This window comes from Andrographis paniculata, unplaced genomic scaffold (genome assembly GCF_009805555.1).
Source record: "Andrographis paniculata isolate CXL003 unplaced genomic scaffold, ASM980555v1 Contig58END, whole genome shotgun sequence".
NCBI classification, from domain to species: domain Eukaryota; kingdom Viridiplantae; phylum Streptophyta; class Magnoliopsida; order Lamiales; family Acanthaceae; genus Andrographis; species Andrographis paniculata.
In genome coordinates, this window is record NW_026137593.1 from 1222965 (window position 1) to 1241758 (window position 18794).

Consider the following 18794-nt stretch of genomic DNA (forward strand, 5'->3'; position numbering starts at 1 on the left):
GATATAAATAGGTGTTGATGTGATGTTTTGAATGTAAAATTAATTTTTAGTATAATATAAAAAATAAAAAATAGATGTTTGATTTGATATTAAAAAAAAAAAAAAAAGAGATAAAATAGTGTAAATCCAATCCAATCCCCAGACAAACACACACTAAAGTATACTGTCAAGAGTGGTATTGATGTAATATGATCTCATCCCCTGGGCTTTCTCTTTACCAATTCTTTATATATTAGATATAATAAATAAATAAATAAAAATCCATCTGAGGAATTTTCCTTTGGTTCAGATCAGTGAAGGATTTTGCTATGTTGCTCTCTATCTCTTAAAAGCTGTCTCCTGAACATAGTGAGACTGAATCTAGTGGAAATTTGGGATTGTTCAAACTCAAAAGGTCCGAGCTGTGATTTTTTTTTTTTTCCTTATGAATTTGGGATGATTTGTTTATCAATTGCTACACAATTCATTTCATTGTTGCATTCTAATTTACTGCTTCTTTCGAGGAATTTGAAGTTTGAACAACTGATTTAATTGCTTTCTTTCTTAGTTTTCAATCAAACTGGTTTCGGGACAGATCTTAGAGAGATTCGAAGATGAATTCTTTTTTGCTTGAATGGCACTCCCACTTTTGCTTCTTTTTCTATTTTTATTTTTTGCATTGGAGATTTCTGGTTTATTGTCTGTAATTTGTTTAAAATTAGGGTTCATTTACAAGGGTTTGGGTGTTTGGGGATTAATGAGTCATAATGATAAAAAAAAATTTGTTAGTTTTTTTGGGAATTTAGGTGGAATTTTGTTCTTTGCTTATGTTGGCTACTCCCACTTCCAATTTGTTTGGATGGTCCTTTTTTCTGATTGGTTTATTGATCTTTTAGGAGATTGCAATGCCTTGATCCTTTGTGTATGAAAGAAAAACCAACAAACAAACAAGCAAACAAGAAGTGTTTTATTATCAGGTGTCGGTGTAGTTCTTATGATGGAATTTGTTGATCACGATGTTTGTTTTGTTGTAGTTTGAAATAGAGTGTTAATTTTAGTTTTTGTTAAAATAATATTTCAACATAGTTTTGTGAGAGAAGATAGTGTATTTTTATTGGAAATCATGCTAGGAGAATAGTGTTGAGTTGAGTTTCATATGGCAACCAAACAATACTCACCTTTTAATTGTGTGGATGTATTTTGGAAATGGTTAAGTTATGTAGTTTTTGGATCAACTAAAGTTGAGCACACACACGATGTAGATGCAGTTGGGTAGTGTTTTGATGTTTATTGAGCTCATTCTCATGAGATATTGTTTTGCAATCATGGCGCTGTGGTCTCGATGAATCTATGATCTTTTTGGTTGTGATACTCTATGAAATGACGACAGCACAATTGGAAAGATACTTTTTCTTGCATATATCACTTTCGCTGTTTTAGCGGTTTAATTTGTTACCTTATTTGATGGTTGAATAAAATTTTTGGCCATTGTTGGTAGGGAGACCGGTTGATTCTTTTGTGCATAAGTCAATCAACCCGTTGAGTTAGAAAGCAAAGTTCAAAGTCATGTTGAATCCCGCCCCCCTCCCTGAGTTGTGATTGAACTTGTTGATTTTGGACATTTCCATGGAATTGGTGACTGTGGGATAGTCAAGTCAAGTCAATACAGACTTAGATTTAACAATGTGAATTTATTCGTATACATTGGCAGAGGGCCTGATGTGTTTTTTCTCATTTTTCGTTGGGAAGTTTTTGATCGATAGATAATCCTTGCGGTCTTTTGGCTTTCGATTGCAGCTTCTTTTGGGTTATACAGTGGCAGAGAAGGATGCAAACGTCGGGACATCATAGTAGACCGAGCATGGTGAATAAACGATTTTGTCAGTCTGTCCGGAAGTTGGAGGCCTACTCTCCTCAACTGTGCCAGACTCTGAACCCGTTTGGTAGCTGCAATAAAAGTAGCAATGGGTATGCATACCCGATCCATATCTCTCAAGATCAAGATCAAGATCGGTATTGCACACTCGAGTCATCCTTGTTGAGCACATACAACTCGCCCTCGACTGTCACTTTCTCACCGAATGAAAGCTCACTGTCCCATCAAGAATCTCAGTCAGGCGTCGCAGAGGGATCTCCAATTAGCGGGCTGGACTTAGCCGAAGATGTATGCGAGTTAAAGCATAAGTTGAAGGAGCTGGAGAGTGCAATGTTGGGGCCTGAACCAGATTCTGGTGAAAATTCCTTACCCTCAGCAGCTGTGGAGACGGAAACATGGAGACGGGCGATGATCCCTGTCCCACGAGGCGACTTGAAGCAAGTACTCGTTGCCTGTGCAATGGCAGTCTCGGACAACAATATATTAGGTGTGCAGTGGCTAATGTCCGAGCTGCGGCAGGTTGTCTCAGTTTCTGGCGAGCCGATCCAGCGATTGGGAGCTTACATGCTTGAAGGACTCGTTGCTCGGGTTAGTGCTTCCGGGAGTTCAATCTATAAATCTCTGAAGCTCCGTGAGCCTGCAGGCTTCGAGCTTTTATCGTATATGCACACGCTTTATGAGATATGCCCGTATCTCAAGTTTGGGTACATGGCTGCTAATGGTGCTATAGCAGAAGCGATGAAGGACGAAAGCGAAGTACATATAATCGATTTCCAAATAGGTCAAGGGAGCCAATGGATACCTCTCATCCAAGCATTCGCTGCTCGGCCAACCGGGCCGCCTCAAATCCGCATCACGGGCCTCGATGACTTCACCTCAGCATATGAGCGCGGTGGTGGATTGAGCATTGTCGGAAAAAGGCTCTCCAAGATTGCCGAGGCATTCAAAGTACCGTTCGAGTTTCATGCGGCAACTTTCTCCAACACAAGGTTTCATTCGACTGGGCTCGGGATCCGTCCTGGTGAGGCGGTTGCAGTGAACTTTGCCTTCGTACTGCACCGCGTTCCCGATGAGAGTGTGACGACAGACAACCGGCGGGATCATCTGCTGCGGGCAGTGAAGGGGCTGAGACCGAAGGTAGTGACGCTGGTGGAGCGAGAGCTGAATGCAAACACGGCGGCATTCTACCCGCGGTTCCGGGAGGCGCTGGAGTACTATGCGGCGGTGTTCGAGTCGATCGACGCGGCGCTGCCGAGGGGGGAGCGGGCGCGGATGGACGTGGAGCAGCATTGCCTGGCGAGAGAGGTGGTGAATGTGATAGCGTGCGAGGGGGCGGAGAGGGTGGAGAGGCACGAGCCGCTGGGGAAGTGGCGGTCGAGGCTGCGGATGGCAGGGTTCGAGCAGAGTCCCATGAGCTCCATGGTGAATGGGACCATCAGGGGCCTGTTGAGGGACAAGTACTGTGGCAAGTATAGAGTTGAGGAGAGGGATGGGGCTTTGTATCTTGGATGGTTGAATGCACATTTGGTAGCTTCTTCTGCCTGGAAATGATAATTAACTACATTATTGTAATATCTATCCATCTATCTATCTATCTATCTATCTGCATTCAATCCCACCTTACCACTTTTAGGTCGTAGCAAGCAAGCAAACTTCACTGGCAATGGCAATGGCAATGTAATTCTCTTGCATCACTATCATTATCATATCCATCAGTAGCAGCAAAGGATACAGATGGATAGATTGATTGACATAATGGAATATATATTACATTTCAAAGCAGCACAGCACATCACTAGAATCCATTAACAAGTTAAACCAACTGCATGAAGAAGAAAGAAGATGAAGGTCTGGTAAGATACTCTACTAAACTGAGGATGATGACGACGACGATGCCCGAGCAGTTGTGGAATTATCAGGGTTTGTAATGGATGGATCGCCATGTGTGTCCTTAGAATGGATCTCGTGGATTGGATTGGATGATGGCTCACTCTCATTACCATAGCCTCGGCTGGGAGCAATGCTTTGGTTTGCTGTGGCGGAGAGGGGCATGGGCATGGTGTGGTTGTGATCTCCTTCGTATGTTGTTACAACTATCTTTGGGTCATCAGAAGCTCTCTCCACAGTTTTCTTGACTATGCAGCCCGCATTTGAGCACCTATAATAGCTTCTGCACACCATAAGGGGATGCAGTTAGACACAGAGGAATGCCCTACTTCTTTCGACTTTGTGTTTTCTAATACAAGGATTTGGTTTATAAGTGGAGCTAAATTTAAGTATCTAACAATCGTATCTAATGAATGCAAACATTACTCGGAGAAAAAAAATGGCAGAAGACTATAAAGAATTTGTCTAACACGGAATCAACCTAGTACAGAATTTGAACAAAGATTCTCAATTAGGAACCATACACTCAAAAACCATAGTTGCTAATGGCACGTCAAGCAAGGCCTCTGCAACGCCATGGTGCACCAGCATGGCACACTATAAGTTTTACATACATAATACGCTTGCATATAAATCCATTAAATATATATATATATATCTATACATATAGTGAAAAGATGCCAATTCAAAGTACCTTTTTGCCAGAGGTTATACTGACCTCTTTTGAAGAAATACTTGGTCCCATAAATAGGGTGGATGGCTCATTGTAAATATTAGAATAAGTCATAGAAGAATTCAAATATCTTTTATTTGTATTTTTCAGCTCTATTTATATTGAGATCTTTTAAAGTTTGTTTACTATGCAACCGTCATTAGTAATATACTATTTCATTTCACAAAACATCATATCTAATACTATTTTAGCCTTAAAACAATACCAAGTAAACACACCCTACATTTCTAGCTTTTAGTTTTTAATACAAAGTTCTTTAATTCCTAGCAGAAATCTTCCTATTATGGAATTCTTATCTTCTCCAAATAGGGATATTCATTTTATGTTATAGGACAAAAAAAAAAACCTACTAATTTTCTAAAGATAATGGTTCAGTTGCTGGGACCTGAAACATCCCATACTTTTCAGCTATAACGATTTAACTTTCGACCACAAAAGTAAAATAAAATAAAAAACCATTCAAGCATCTGAATGTCAAAGTTAAATTAAAAGGTGCAATAGTCTTAAACAAAAGCAAACTCAGCATATTTCAAAAAACACTTATCATAAAAAAGTACACTACAAGGGAACAAAATAATATTGCCCAAGTTCCTAGTTAACAAATACTAATAAACCCTAATTAACCTTGATTAGAGTTTAGGTGCCTTGTGCCAGGGCCGTGCCTTTTGATAAACCTTAATAAATGACTAGCAATCAAACCGCACCTTTATGCCAGGAGATAGGTGCCTCAGCCGTGACTCACTATAAAACTGTGTCAGGATGTGCTCCTTTTATAACACTGCTCAAAATCTATTGCAATACTCGGAGCCGAATTTCTATTTTCCGCCCACTATTCTATTGAACTTATGGTGATGTGAAATTTCCAACTTTACTACCTATTCCTGATTTGTGACAATTTTCGGAAATCTTTTCTCAGAATCCCAATTCTGGATTATCCCATGTATGGTAGCTGTAAGGGATACATAGTGTATGAACAATCAATAAATATAATGAAAAAGCTCTAGTGCACATTTGAGCAAAAGGATTGTAATCCAGCCACCAAGTAATCCTCGTAGTTATTCCCATATCTTACAAAGTTGGCGTGAAAGCTAGCATGTCTAACACTACACCATTTTGGCATGCAAGCTTTATTTGATTCAAGAGAGGTCTAGATCAAGCCTGTTCAACTAAAGTTGGTATTAATTGAGAATTTATACTTCAAGTGCAATCATATCATCCAAAAAGGACTTCATTTGTACAAAACTCTGCAATTGGATGTATGTATGTGATTTTGATTTTCTTTTGCTAGTTTACATCCATAGGATGTGCAAGAAAGAGAAGCCTGATCCCTTTCATTTAAAAACCTAAGGAAAGATGATTTGATATTCATGTGCACACACATGTCCACATGCACAAATATATAAATATACATATATATATCTGTGTGTGTGCGTATGTGTGTACAGGCACACACGGCCACTCATGCGTGGAGGAAAATGAAGTTAAATATCTAAACAAAAAATTTAATTACCTAGGATTTGGATTGTTTTTGATAAATTTCTGCCCATATTTACGCCAGCGGTAACCATCTTCCACAATATCAACCTCGCTCAAAGTTTGAACCACATGACGTACATCACTACGAGGCTTTTTATCTTCTTCTAAGGAAATTGTTTCTGTCTTCCTGCATAGGCAATAGCTGGTCAATATAATAGTTAGCATGCTATAATTATTAAAGAGGAATGGACTAATGGTTTCCAGACGAGCATACCGTCGTTTAGAGTCTGGAATGCCATCCTTGCCATTATCAGCTGATGAACAGGATACTGTTACTGCTTCATCATCAAGCTTTGAGGCCACTATTTGCACTTGCACTGGCCAGAGATTCGTACCATCTTGTCCCAAGAGTGGTTCATCATCACCTAAGGATCATATAAGAAAAGGTCAATAATAGTATGAAGACCAAAATACTGCAGTAAGTTAATTTCATAATTACTTTTTGATGTAGATATGATAGTTATATCTGGCATCCGTTTAAAAGAAGATGCTGCCAGGCAATGCTCGGGTTTTGGATGTTGGTGCTTGCCAAAGTAGTGGACATAAGATTTGCACCCACCATCTGGTCTTTCGATTTGCTTCTTAGCTTGGCAATTGGGATAAGTGCATCTATAATAGCTTCGGATTGAATGGTTAGTCTTCACTACCTTCTGTCCATATTTTCTCCACCTGTAGCCCTCATCCAATCCCAATCCCTTCTCTGGTGATTGCAATGTAGTCCCAACAACAGATTGTGTCCCTTGAGCTATCGGGTCAGGGTTTCGCCTTGGCTGTAGTTTCTCCACTTTTTCGTTTCTTCTGGCATATGTAAAATTTGCTTGATCAGATTGAGCTGCAGGTTCACCCATCTTTAAACTAGACAATTGTAATGGATGTGCCATGTCTGCTACCCTTTCTATTGAAGTACATTTTTCCTCTATGCTATCTAATACACTATTTCCTGCATCTGAGCTCTGTGCCAGTGAAGTGTCAAGTTCAGGTTCTTTAGGTACAGTTTGCATTTTTTCATGTACACTCCATGGAATGGCCACCTGATCAAGTAGTGAACTCATGCCTCCAGCATCTGGGTTTCGCCTTGGATGCAACTTTTTCAGAGCCTTTTCAGGCATAGTGGAACAATCCGGCTTCTGTATGTCAGATTTTGATCTAGATGTGTCCACAAAACCTTGTATTGAATTTGAAGTGGATGGCACCCTATTCTTGTTTCCACATGTGTTTTGACGATCATTGGTTTCTGAAGTATGTAACCCTGAACGAGGCTTCTTTTTCATGTTCAAACTATCAGGTGCACCACTCTGAATTTTGGTTACATCTTCAGGTACTACTTCGTCAGACTTCAAGCTATGATCTTCAAAACCCAAGATCTTCCTCAGATGGGATTCTGAAGCTTTCTCATCTTTTAATAGGTGAGTGACTATTTGTGGACTAGATTCTACTGAAGAAACCTCAGGTTTTGAAATTTGCTTCTGCATCCTTATTTGTCGACATGTTATTGAGAATTCTGAATCCTTATCATTGGCTGGAGTCCTTACTTCTTCACAGGATTCTGAATCATCACTTTCAGCATCAAAGTTTTGTCTCTTCTGTAAATCGTAAGCGTTTTGTTTGGTTTCTGACAAAATATCCTTAATTTTTGAAGCATGGCTCCCACTCTCACTATCCTGTCTCTGCTGAAGCTCACTTGGTTCATTCTCATGCACTGTCTGCATTTCACTAGTTTCCTCACAAACAACAGGTGATCCAGCCTCCTTTTTCACTAGATTTTCGAATAGCTCATTGCAATTACAGGTTACCACTCTTGTATTTCCATCCATTAAGCTAATAACCACATATGGGATTTCCTAGCGCTGGACTGGTTTATGCTGCATCATGGTTTCCAAAAGATTTAAATTTAATAAAATATCATCATCCCTTTCAGTACAGGTGGAAGCAAAAAGAGAAGCAAATGCTTGGTAGACTGATGTAATTTGCTCCAAACTTACTAGAGAAAGATGAAAACAACAGAGATATGCTGATCATAACTTGGAAATAAAATAGAAATTATCAAAGAAAAAACTCATATTGGCTATTCCCAAGCACACACATCACAACCATATATTGAATTGATATATGCAGGTTTAGGTACTGTTAAACCATTTACTTTTCTAAAGACATGCCTGAAGAGGTAGAATCGAGTAAAATCATAGAAACATAAAATTGCAGGCATCATTTCCATTCTAGTATTCATCAATCAATCAGTAAAGTATATAACTTAAGACCCCATGCATACGGTTCAGCATTTTGTATGGATGTCGATTTATAAACAATCAGAAGCCAAAACAACCATACTTTGTGCTCATCCATTGGAGCTAAGAATCACCATAAGTATTGAAAATTCATCTAAGGCCACTTCAATTGATTTAGGGTTAAAAAGAAAAAATTATCTTGCAAAAAAATAAATAAATAAATAAGCCCTTCAACTCCACTTTCGAGTTTCTTCAAAGCAAATAAAACCCTAATCACCCGAAGAATCACTGTATGCATCCACAACGACTGGTACTGCAATAGAATTAGATTCTCTCACAAGAAACACAGTAAACCTCCAATTCTCTCTACTCGAAGACAAACAATTATACCCAGAAGTCATAAACTAAAACTACCTATAACTCAGTACCCTCGGCCGCACTACTCCACTCCAGTTTTAACTCAAACTCCTCCTGAACTTAGAAATAAACAGCCAAATCAAAGCTCCTATCTTCATTATACACTCGAGAAACCCAAACACAAATAAAATTTAGAACCCCAAAGCCCAAAAGGTACGAAAACTAAGGAGATTTCTTTCTACAAAATTACCAAAATATTGAGAATATGACTGCCAATTATAGCTTCCTCTTGCAAAGAGAGCGGAGGGACGGCGACTGCCGGCGGTCGTCGGTGGAGTATAATTTGGTCAGAAATCCGATGGCGAGGAAAGGGGATATGAACTTTGACTTAGACCCAGTGATAAAATATATTTAACGGAGAAAACTTGTACGACTTCGACCCAAAACTTGGGGGATAAAATGGTAACTTCCTAAATAACCCATGTCTAACGTTTCACGTATGCTTGTTTGGAGGGTTTTAAAAATGGTAAAAAAATCGATTTTGTTAGGAGATATATACGTAGTAACATGAAATAACTAGACAAAATATGTCTTCTTTTTATCTTCTTTAATTTCTATTGAATTTTTCTGTCTATAAATACTGCTGTAAAATATTTTATAAATAAATCAACTAGACAACATATATATCTGTTTTTCATCTTCTTTAATTTCTATTGAACTTTTCTGTCTATAAATACTATTGCAAAATATTTCACGAATCAATCAACTATCTGCATTCAATTTTCTTCTATTTATTTTAAACATTCTGTGTAAGTATTATTATTTTTATATATACATATTGTCTTATATATACTGATATATATATATATTAATATACACTCACAGCATATATATATATATACATATATTATATATTAACACACCCATATATATATATATATAAATATACTTACCAATATTATACTACCTTTGTCTCGTAAAAAAGGACAATATTTGTGTTTTGTGTCATCGTATTTAACGTTAAAAATATCCTTATATTTGTATAATTTACTTCACAAATGTCATTATATTTGTATTATAAGAGACTAGTAGAGATATTTTTTCATTTTCTTTTGATATGGACTACGTATTGATATAATAATTAATATTCAAAGATCAACATGCAAAAAGTTCATGGTATTCTTCTTATGAGACGGAGGCAGTATTATATAATTATTATATAACACGTTATCAGCACGAAAGCTCTTGCCTATTTTATTTTTGCTAAGTTTTATTTTTATACTATTTATATTATCTACATTATAAACTGTGAAATATCTTGAAAATTTTTCTTTTAAACCTATGTTTCTCATCGGCAATAATTTTTTGATTTGGTCCCTGAATGTAAAAATGCATCTGGTTTCTATGGGCCTTGTTCATACAATTGCCAGTGAAAATGCGACTACAAGTGAAGATCGGGGTAAGACTATTATTTTCATTCGTCACCATCTGGACATTCCTTTACCGTCCGAATATTTGACAGTGAAAGATCCACTTGATTTGTGGAATGAATTGAGGGAGATATTTGAGCACTTCAAATATATCACTCTCCCCAAAGCCCGACATGATTGGCTTAACCTGCGGTTGCAAGATTTTAAGACTGTTATAGAGTACAACTCTGTTATCCATCAGATTACATCTCAGTTGATCCTCTACGGCAAAATTGTTACTGAGAATGATAAATTGGAAAAGACTCTCTCTACCTTTCATGCTTCTAATGTTGTACTGCAACAACAGTATCGTGAGAAAACTTTCAAAGTACTCACAGCTCATTGCATGTCTTTTATTAGTTGAGCAAAATAATGAGTTATTGATGAAAAATCATCAGTCCCGGCCTGCTGGTTCCAGTCCATTCCCTAAGCGAACGTGACATTTTCTGAACGAGACCGAGGACATGGTAGAGGCCGTGGACGTGGTCGCGGCCGTGAGAGTCAACGCGGTTGATAAACCCCTTACAATCACTGCGGTTTTGACATTAACATAAAGCAGAGTAAACCCCAATATGGGGATATAGCCGAAAAGGCTAAACAAGGAAAGAGACAAATCGACATTTGTAATCGGTGTGGCAATGAAGGCAATTGGGCCAATACCTACAGAATAACCAAGCACTTAGTCGATCTTTATCAAGCCTCACTGCAGAAAAAAGGGAAGGAGGTCGAGATTAATCATGTTGATAATGATGATGACCCCGATGATGATCTTCTGGATTACGACACAACGCATCTTGATATAGCTGATTTTGTTGTAGATCCAGCAAACCCCCAGTGATAGATATATTATGTCATTTTACATTATGTTTTATAATATTTAAATTATTGCATATTACCTTTTTGTAATGTATTTTGTAATACTTATACCTACCTTTATTAATACTGCATTTATTTATATTTGAAAGTGATGCCAATCAAATGATGCAAATATGTGTTTCATTAAAAGTGCAACGACACATACTATATTAAAACACGAAAAATATGTATCCCATTTGAAAAGGGAAATGATTAATATCAATACAATAAATGACAGTGCAGAATTAATTAAAGGCTCTAGAGAAGCCATTATATTTCTCCCTGCGGTGACGAAAATTGTGATACAGTATGTATTGTTGGCCACTAAAGCTCGAAGAAATTTACTGAGCTTTCATGACATTCGGAAAAATGGTTATCACATTGAAATTATGAGTGATACTGATGGTGAATTTTTATTGATTACCAATACCATTGATAAAAAAAATGCATCATTGAGAGATTACCCTCACTCTCTACTGGTTTATATTATGCTAGATTAGGTGTTGTTGAAACACACCTCACGGTAGATCAAAAGACTACCGATTTTCAAATATGGCATGATCGCCTTGGATATCCTGACAGTATAATGATGAGGCAAATAATTGAGAATTTGCATGGCCATTCATTAAAAGGTAAAAAAGTGTTAAACTCAAATGAGTTAACTTGTGTTGCCTGCATTCAGGGAAAATTGATAACTAGGCCATCGTTAGCTAAAGTAGGTATTGAATCACCTATATTTTTGGAAAGAATACATGGAGATATATGTGGGCCATTTAAATATTTTATGGTACTTATTGATGTATCTACGAGATGGTCACATGTTTGTTTATTATCTACTCACAATGTGATATTTGCGAGATTATTTGCCCAAATTATTAAATTACGGGCACAATTGCCCGATAATCCAATTAAGATTATACGTCTGGTTAATGCAGGTGAATATACATCGAATGCATTTGATGATTATTGCATATCGATTGAAATTAATGTAGAGCACCCAGTTGCTCATATTTATATACAAAATGGCCTGGCAGAATCACTTATTAAAATATTGCAATTGATTTCTAGACCATTACTGATGAGGTCTATGATGCCCGTTTCAGCTTGGGAGCATACAATCTTACATGCAGGAACACTAATAAGAATGAAGCCGAAAAACTATCATAGCTATTCCCCTATGCAATAAGTATTTGGTCACGAACCAAATATATCTCATCTACGTAGTTTTGGGTGTGCTGTTTATGTTCCTATTCCACGCCCCAAACGTAGAAAAATGGATCATCAACGTAGATTGGGTATTTATGTCGGATATGAATCGTCGTCAATTATAAAATATCTTGAACCTATGACAGGTGATTTATTCACTGCAAGATTTGCAGATTGTCATTTTGACGAATCATATTTTCCGACATTAAAGGGAGATAGAAATGAACCGAAAATGAATATTAATTGGAAAATTCCATCGAATTTTTGTGATCCTCGTACAAAGTAGTGTGAACTAGAAGTTCAACACATTATACATTTGCAAAATATTGCAAATAAGTTACCGGATGCATTCAATGACTCAAGTAAAGTCACTCGATCGTATATTCAAGCTGCTACTGCTCCGGCTAAAATAATTGTCCCTGAAGGATAAATTGAAAGTGCTAATGAATCAGTGACACGCTTGATGCGTGGTAGACCACTTGGTTCCAAAGACAAACATCCTCGAAAGAAAAGAGAAATGAATTATGATAATCATAAAAATATCAAGAATGACATTGATAAACCTCAATCTAATGAGGAAGTAAACCCTGAAATAAATGCTTCAGAAGAGCATGATCTTGAAGAACATGATGAGATTATTGAAAACTCAATTAACTATGTTACTTCAAGAAAATGTTGGAATCGTAAAGAGGCAATTATTGATAATGCCTTCGTATACAGTTTAGCACTTGATGTAATGGAAGAAAACGAGGATCCAGAGCCAAATTCAGTTCATGAATGTCGGCAAAGAAATGACTGACTAAAATGGGAAAATGCGATTCAATCAGAGTTTGACTCATTAAACAAAAGGGATGTCTTCGGACCAACTGTTCAAACACCAGATGGTATAAAACCAGTTGGATACAAATGAGTGTTTGTACGAAAAAAAAGAGCATAATGAAATTGTGAGATATAAAGCTGGTCTTGTAGCTCAGGGATTCTCACAAAGACCTGGAGTAGATTTTGATGAAACATACGCTTCAGTTGTTGATGGAATAACATTTAGATACCTTGTGAGCCTAGTAGTGTGAGAAAAGCTAGATATGCGTCTTTTAGACGTAGTTGCTGCATATCTTTATGGCTCCTTGGATACTGATATTTATATGAAAGTTCACGAGGGATTCAATATGCCTGAAACTACAAATTAAACCCAAAGAAATCATATTCCATCAAATTGAAAAAGTCATTGTATGGACTTAAACAATCAAGGCGAATGTGGTATAACCGTCTCAGTGACTGTTTAATAGAAAAAAAGGTTATACTAATGATCCAATATGCCCATGCATCTTTATCAAGAAAAATGGATCAAATTTTGTCATTATTGCAATATATGTTGATGATCTCAATTTAATTGGAACTCCTCAAGAGATCCAAATTGCAGTTGAATATCTAAAGAAAAAATTTGAGATCAAAGATTTTAGAAAAAAAAAAAAAATTGTCTGAGATTACAAGTGGATCATGTTAATAGTGAGATTTTTATTCATCTATCCACATATACCCAAAAGGTATTAAAACAATTTTATATGGATAAATCTCACTCTTTGAGTACATGAATGGTGATCAGATCCCTTGATCCCAGTAAAGATCCATTTAGGCCAAGAGAAGAAAATGAAGAAATACTTGGCCCCGAGGTATCATATCTCAGCGCTATTGGCACATTAATGTACCTTGCAAATTGTACCAGGCCAGATATATCATTTTCAGCAAATTTACTGGCCAAGTTTAGCGTTTCCCCCACAAAGCGCTATTGGAATGGTATCAAACACATTTTTTGTTATCTGTAGGGGACTCATGACCTCGGCCTATTTTATTCGATTGAATCTCGAAATGAATTAATTGGTTATGCTGATGCTGGTTATCTGTCTCATCCACATAAAGCAAAATCTCAAATTGGCTATTTATTTACTTGTGGAGGTAATATATCATCAGAAATTAAGCCACAATATATGACTTAAACACATACTGAGGTTTTAGCAATTCACGAAGCCAGTCGTGAATGCGTTTGGTTGAGGTCTATGACTCACTATATTCAAAAAAAATTGTGGCTTAATTTCTGATGATATATTACCTTCCACAATATTATTTGAAGATAATGCAGCTTCTATGGCTCAATTAAAAAGAGGATATATTAAAGGCGATCGAACAAAACATATATCTCCGAAGCTCTTTTTCACCCACGATCTTCAAAAGAGTGGTGAAATTAATGTGCAACAAATTTGATCATCTGAAAAATTTTGCAGATTTATTTACGAAAGCGCTACTGACTGCAACACTCAGCAAATTGATACAAGAAATTGGAATGCGTCAGATGAAAGAAATCAAATAAAGTCCAAAAAAGAGGAGTGTATTAAAACATGAATGATGTACTCTTTTTCATTCACTATGATTTTTTGCCACGGTTAGTAGATAGGAAAAAAATCATCCAAGGGGGAGTGTTACGAGATATATATGTAGTAACACGAAGCAACTACGTAGTAGATATGTCTGTTTTTTATCTCCATCCTATTGAAATTTTCCTGTCTATAAATACTGCTGCGATCTTCTGCTTGCTTTAAACATTCTGCATAAGTATTATTATATTAATCTATACATATTTTCTTATATATAATGATACATATATAAATATACACTTACAACATGCATATATACGTAAATTATATGGGATCAGTTACGGTGTTGATGCCTAAAGAATCAGTAGGGTGCTGATTAAATCTGCACTATTAGATTTATTTAATTTAGCATATAAGGATCAATATTAAATAAGGTTAATTTCGTAATTTTGTTATATACTCTTGAAAGATAAAATAATTGGGATAGTGAAACAGCAAAGACGCAGCTACAGCATAACACAATATCATCCCACAAACATAAAACAACACAGTAGTGCTATGTGCTCTTGTTATTTAATAACAGTAAACCACAAAAATATTTATTTGTTTATAACTGCATTTGTAAATACAAAAAGAATTAATTCAAGGCTTAATAAGTTATAATCAATGAATTAAATTATAATTGTGACACAAAATATATATTATTACTGATTTTTTTGAAAAATACAATGATAATATCAAGAAAACACAATATTAACCGTGAAAAAGCACACCAATAATATTAAAAAAGTACAAATATTACTTGAAAAGAGCAAATAAAGTTTACAAAACAACACAATAATAGAAATAAAAAAAATTGAGAGTGTACACATCTGCTTTCGAATAAAAAATCCTATTGACAAATCAAAATGTATAATTAACTATCCAAACTAATATATTATATAGTCAATTTTAATTAAAAACAATAAAAGTCTGGTGTGCGTGTATATGTTAATGAAATTTTGGAATTTTGATTGATGTGATTTAGTGATATATGAATCCATAATATCTGATAATGCAATAAACATCAAACAAAAAAATAAAAATAAAAATAAATATAGAAGAGCATATTAATTATATAACGGGAGCACAATGATTTTATGACAAGAGCACAATATTAACTATGAAATAGCACAACAATAATATTTAAAAAGCACAAAGAGTACTTTAAAAGAACACAATAAGTTATATTTAAGCATATAAGTCACCACAGACAGATTTGGACATAACAGTGATTCATATTAATTTGGGAATGAACAACAAAAAAAAAAAAAAGAACAGAAAAAAAATTCAAAAACTAATATGAAAAACACAATGATTATATCACAATAACATAATAATTACATAACAAGAACACAATAACTATAGCGCGAAAACACAATGATTAAATCGAGAAAGCACGATATTAAATAACGAAAACACAATATTAATTTTAAAAAGGACAACAATAATATTCAAAAAAATAACAGTAAACATACCTATGAGAATCAATTAAAAAATAGAAAAAGACAAGAATTTAAGAAGCATCTGAGATTTAGAAAAAATAAAATAAAAATAAAAGTAGAAGAATATAATATATTATTAAAAAAAAGCAAAAAAAAAAATTTAAAAACTGATATAAGCACACTAATTATATAGGAAAAGAACAATAGTAATATTACAAAAGTACAATATTAATTACAAAAAAATGCAATAATAATATTATAAAAGCACAATATTAATTACAGAAAAGCACCACAATAATATCAATGAATTATTGTGCTTCGTACAATTATCTTCCTATAAGAATAATAATATTATAAAAGCACAATATTAGTTATAAGAGACAATGTTTATATCATGAAAGCACAATGATTATATCACAAGAGCACAATATTAACTATGAAAGAGCAAAACAATAATATTTAAAGAACAATAAGTTAGAGTGCAACATATAAGTCACAACAGACAAATTTGGATATAACACTAATTCATACTAATTTGTGAATGAACAAAAATAAAAAATAAAACAAAACAAAACAGAAAAAGAAAAAGAAAGAAATTCAAAAATTGATATAAAAAAACACAATGATTATATCACAATAGTACAATAATTACATCACAATAGCACAATTATTAGAGCATCAAAGCGCAATGATTATATCGCAAAAGTACAATGTTAATTCTAAAATAAGACAACAATAGTATTTAAAAAAATAATAGAAAGCATATAAATGAAGATCAATTCAAAAATAGAAAGATACAAAAGTTTAAAAAGCAACAAAGATTTAAAAAATAATAAAATAAAAAATAAAAATAGAAGAATATAATATATTATTAAAGAAAAAAATTTTAAAAAATGATACGAAGAGCACACTAATTATATCCCAAAAGCACAATAATAATATTACAAAAGTACAATATTAATTACAGAAAAGCACACAATAATAATATTACAGAAGTACAATATTAATTACAGAAAAGCACACAATAATATTATAAAAATACAATATTAATTATAGAAAAGCACCATAATAATATTAATGAATTATTCTACTTCGTACAGTTCTCTTCTCTTTCTACAATAATAATATTATAAAAGCACAATATTAATTATAAGAGAGCACAATGGTTATATCATGAAAGCACAATGGTTATATCACAATAGACACATTATTAACTATGAAAAAGCATAACAATAATATTTAAAAAACACAAAAAGTACTTTAAAAGAACAATAGACAGATTTGGATATAACACTAATTCATACTAATTTGTGAATGAACAAAAAAAAAAAAAAAAAAAAAAAAGAAATTCAAAAACTGATATGAAAAACACAATGATTATATCATAATAGCATAATAATTAGATCACAAGAGCACAATTATGATAGCACTAAAGCACAATGATTATATCGCGAAAGCACAATATTAATTCTAAAATAGGACAACAATAATATTTAAAATATAACAGTAAACATATAAATGAGGATCAATTCAAAAAAGGAAAGAGACGGAAATTTAAGAAGCAACTGGGATTTAAAAAAAATAAAAATAGAAGAATATAATATATTATTAAAGAAAAGAAAAAACAAAGAAACTTAAAAATTTATATGAAGAACACACTAATTATATCACAAAAGTACAATAATAATATCATAAAAGTACAATATTAATTACAGAAAAACACAATAATAATATTATAAAAGAAAAATATTAATTACAGAAAAACACAACAATAAAGCACCACCTTCATTCACATAGAGCACCGTATCTGTTCACAAAAAACACTATTTTTATTAACATAAAACAATAAGCACGACTTAAGTTTTAACTATATTAGGAACCTTTATTGTCTTTATTTCATTCTTACTTTACATATATATAGTGATTTAATTAATTAATTAATTTTAATCCATATTCCATCTCTATCTGATCTTAGTTGTTTGATTTCTTATGTTTATTTATTTATGTTGTATGTTTATCTATTTATTTATGTTGTCTGCGACACGTAAGAAGATAAAAACATATAACAAGTCAATTATATTAGTTAGATAAAAAAAGTTTGAAAAACAATATTGCAAAAAAGATGAGCGAACGTTCTATAGAAGCATAGAAACACAGATATACAAAGAAGAAGATAAACAACAAATTACTTACTTACCTTTCAATTTAATATTAACCATTAGATTAAAATATAATAAGCACCATGTTGATTAGCACCATGCCGATTAGCCTTAATCAGAAGGTAACCGCGGCCATATTGTATATATAGGGTAAGGATCCGGTGCCATGCTGATAAAATAGGAGCCACATATCATATAATAGATTAGAATTGAATGGTTGAGATTAAACAGGGCTAGATGGTAATTTCAAACTAAGGGTATAAGGGTTTAGGCTTTATTCTTTTATTCATACCATTCCCTCGTATCGTTCGAAGCAATCTCTCTCTCACATTTTTCTTCGATTCGCATTCTTCATCAAACTCGTTCTCTCGACCCTCGATTGTCATCAATCTGTTTGCAACTTCGATTGTGCATCTTCAACTTCTTCAACCCGTTCTTCGTTTCTAATCGACGACACAGATGTGCTCGTGGTTGTTGATTTCATTATTGCCGGTTGCTCCCAAATTTCGGTAAGTACTGAATGTTTAATCGTTCGTTAAATGTTTATCTCCTTCCATGTTACCCAAGTGAAATCGTTGTTCTTATTATTGTAGTTTTGGAAAAGCCCTAGTTTGAGTTCGCGAAGCTCTAGTCCGATTAATTGCAACACTTTGAAAGCA

General features: G+C 34.3%; 3 protein-coding genes across 5 annotated transcripts; 2 read left to right on the top strand and 1 right to left on the bottom strand.

Moving 5' to 3' along the window:
• Nucleotides 1-248: 248 nt before the first annotated feature.
• On the top strand, nt 249-3431 carry LOC127257605 (scarecrow-like protein 21). Its single transcript, XM_051284046.1, has 2 exons — nt 249-394; nt 1777-3431. Exon 2 carries the CDS (start codon nt 1808-1810, stop codon nt 3404-3406), a length of 1599 nt encoding a protein of 532 aa, XP_051140003.1. The 5' UTR covers nt 249-394; nt 1777-1807; the 3' UTR covers nt 3407-3431.
• Nucleotides 3432-3525: 94 nt separating this feature from the next.
• On the bottom strand, nt 3526-9000 carry LOC127257604 (probable WRKY transcription factor 2). 3 transcript variants are annotated; one of them, XM_051284045.1, is made up of 5 exons: nt 8844-9000; nt 6451-7873; nt 6226-6376; nt 5986-6138; nt 3526-4025 (listed from the first exon to the last, which is right to left on the bottom strand). In XM_051284045.1, the coding sequence occupies exons 2-5, from the start codon at nt 7823-7825 to the stop codon at nt 3722-3724; spliced, it is 1983 nt and encodes a 660-aa protein (XP_051140002.1). In that variant the 5' UTR covers nt 7826-7873; nt 8844-9000; the 3' UTR covers nt 3526-3721. The 3 variants fall into 3 exon arrangements, with proteins under 3 accessions (XP_051140002.1, XP_051140000.1, XP_051140001.1); XM_051284043.1 differs by having other exon boundaries at nt 5986-6153; XM_051284044.1 differs by lacking the exon at nt 8844-9000 and adding an exon at nt 8651-8812 and having other exon boundaries at nt 5986-6153.
• A 982-nt stretch (nt 9001-9982) lies between these two features.
• On the top strand, nt 9983-10900 carry LOC127257635 (uncharacterized). Its single transcript, XM_051284068.1, has 2 exons — nt 9983-10390; nt 10622-10900. The coding sequence occupies exons 1-2, from the start codon at nt 9983-9985 to the stop codon at nt 10898-10900; spliced, it is 687 nt and encodes a 228-aa protein (XP_051140025.1).
• The last annotated feature ends 7894 nt before the right edge of the window (nt 10901-18794 follow it).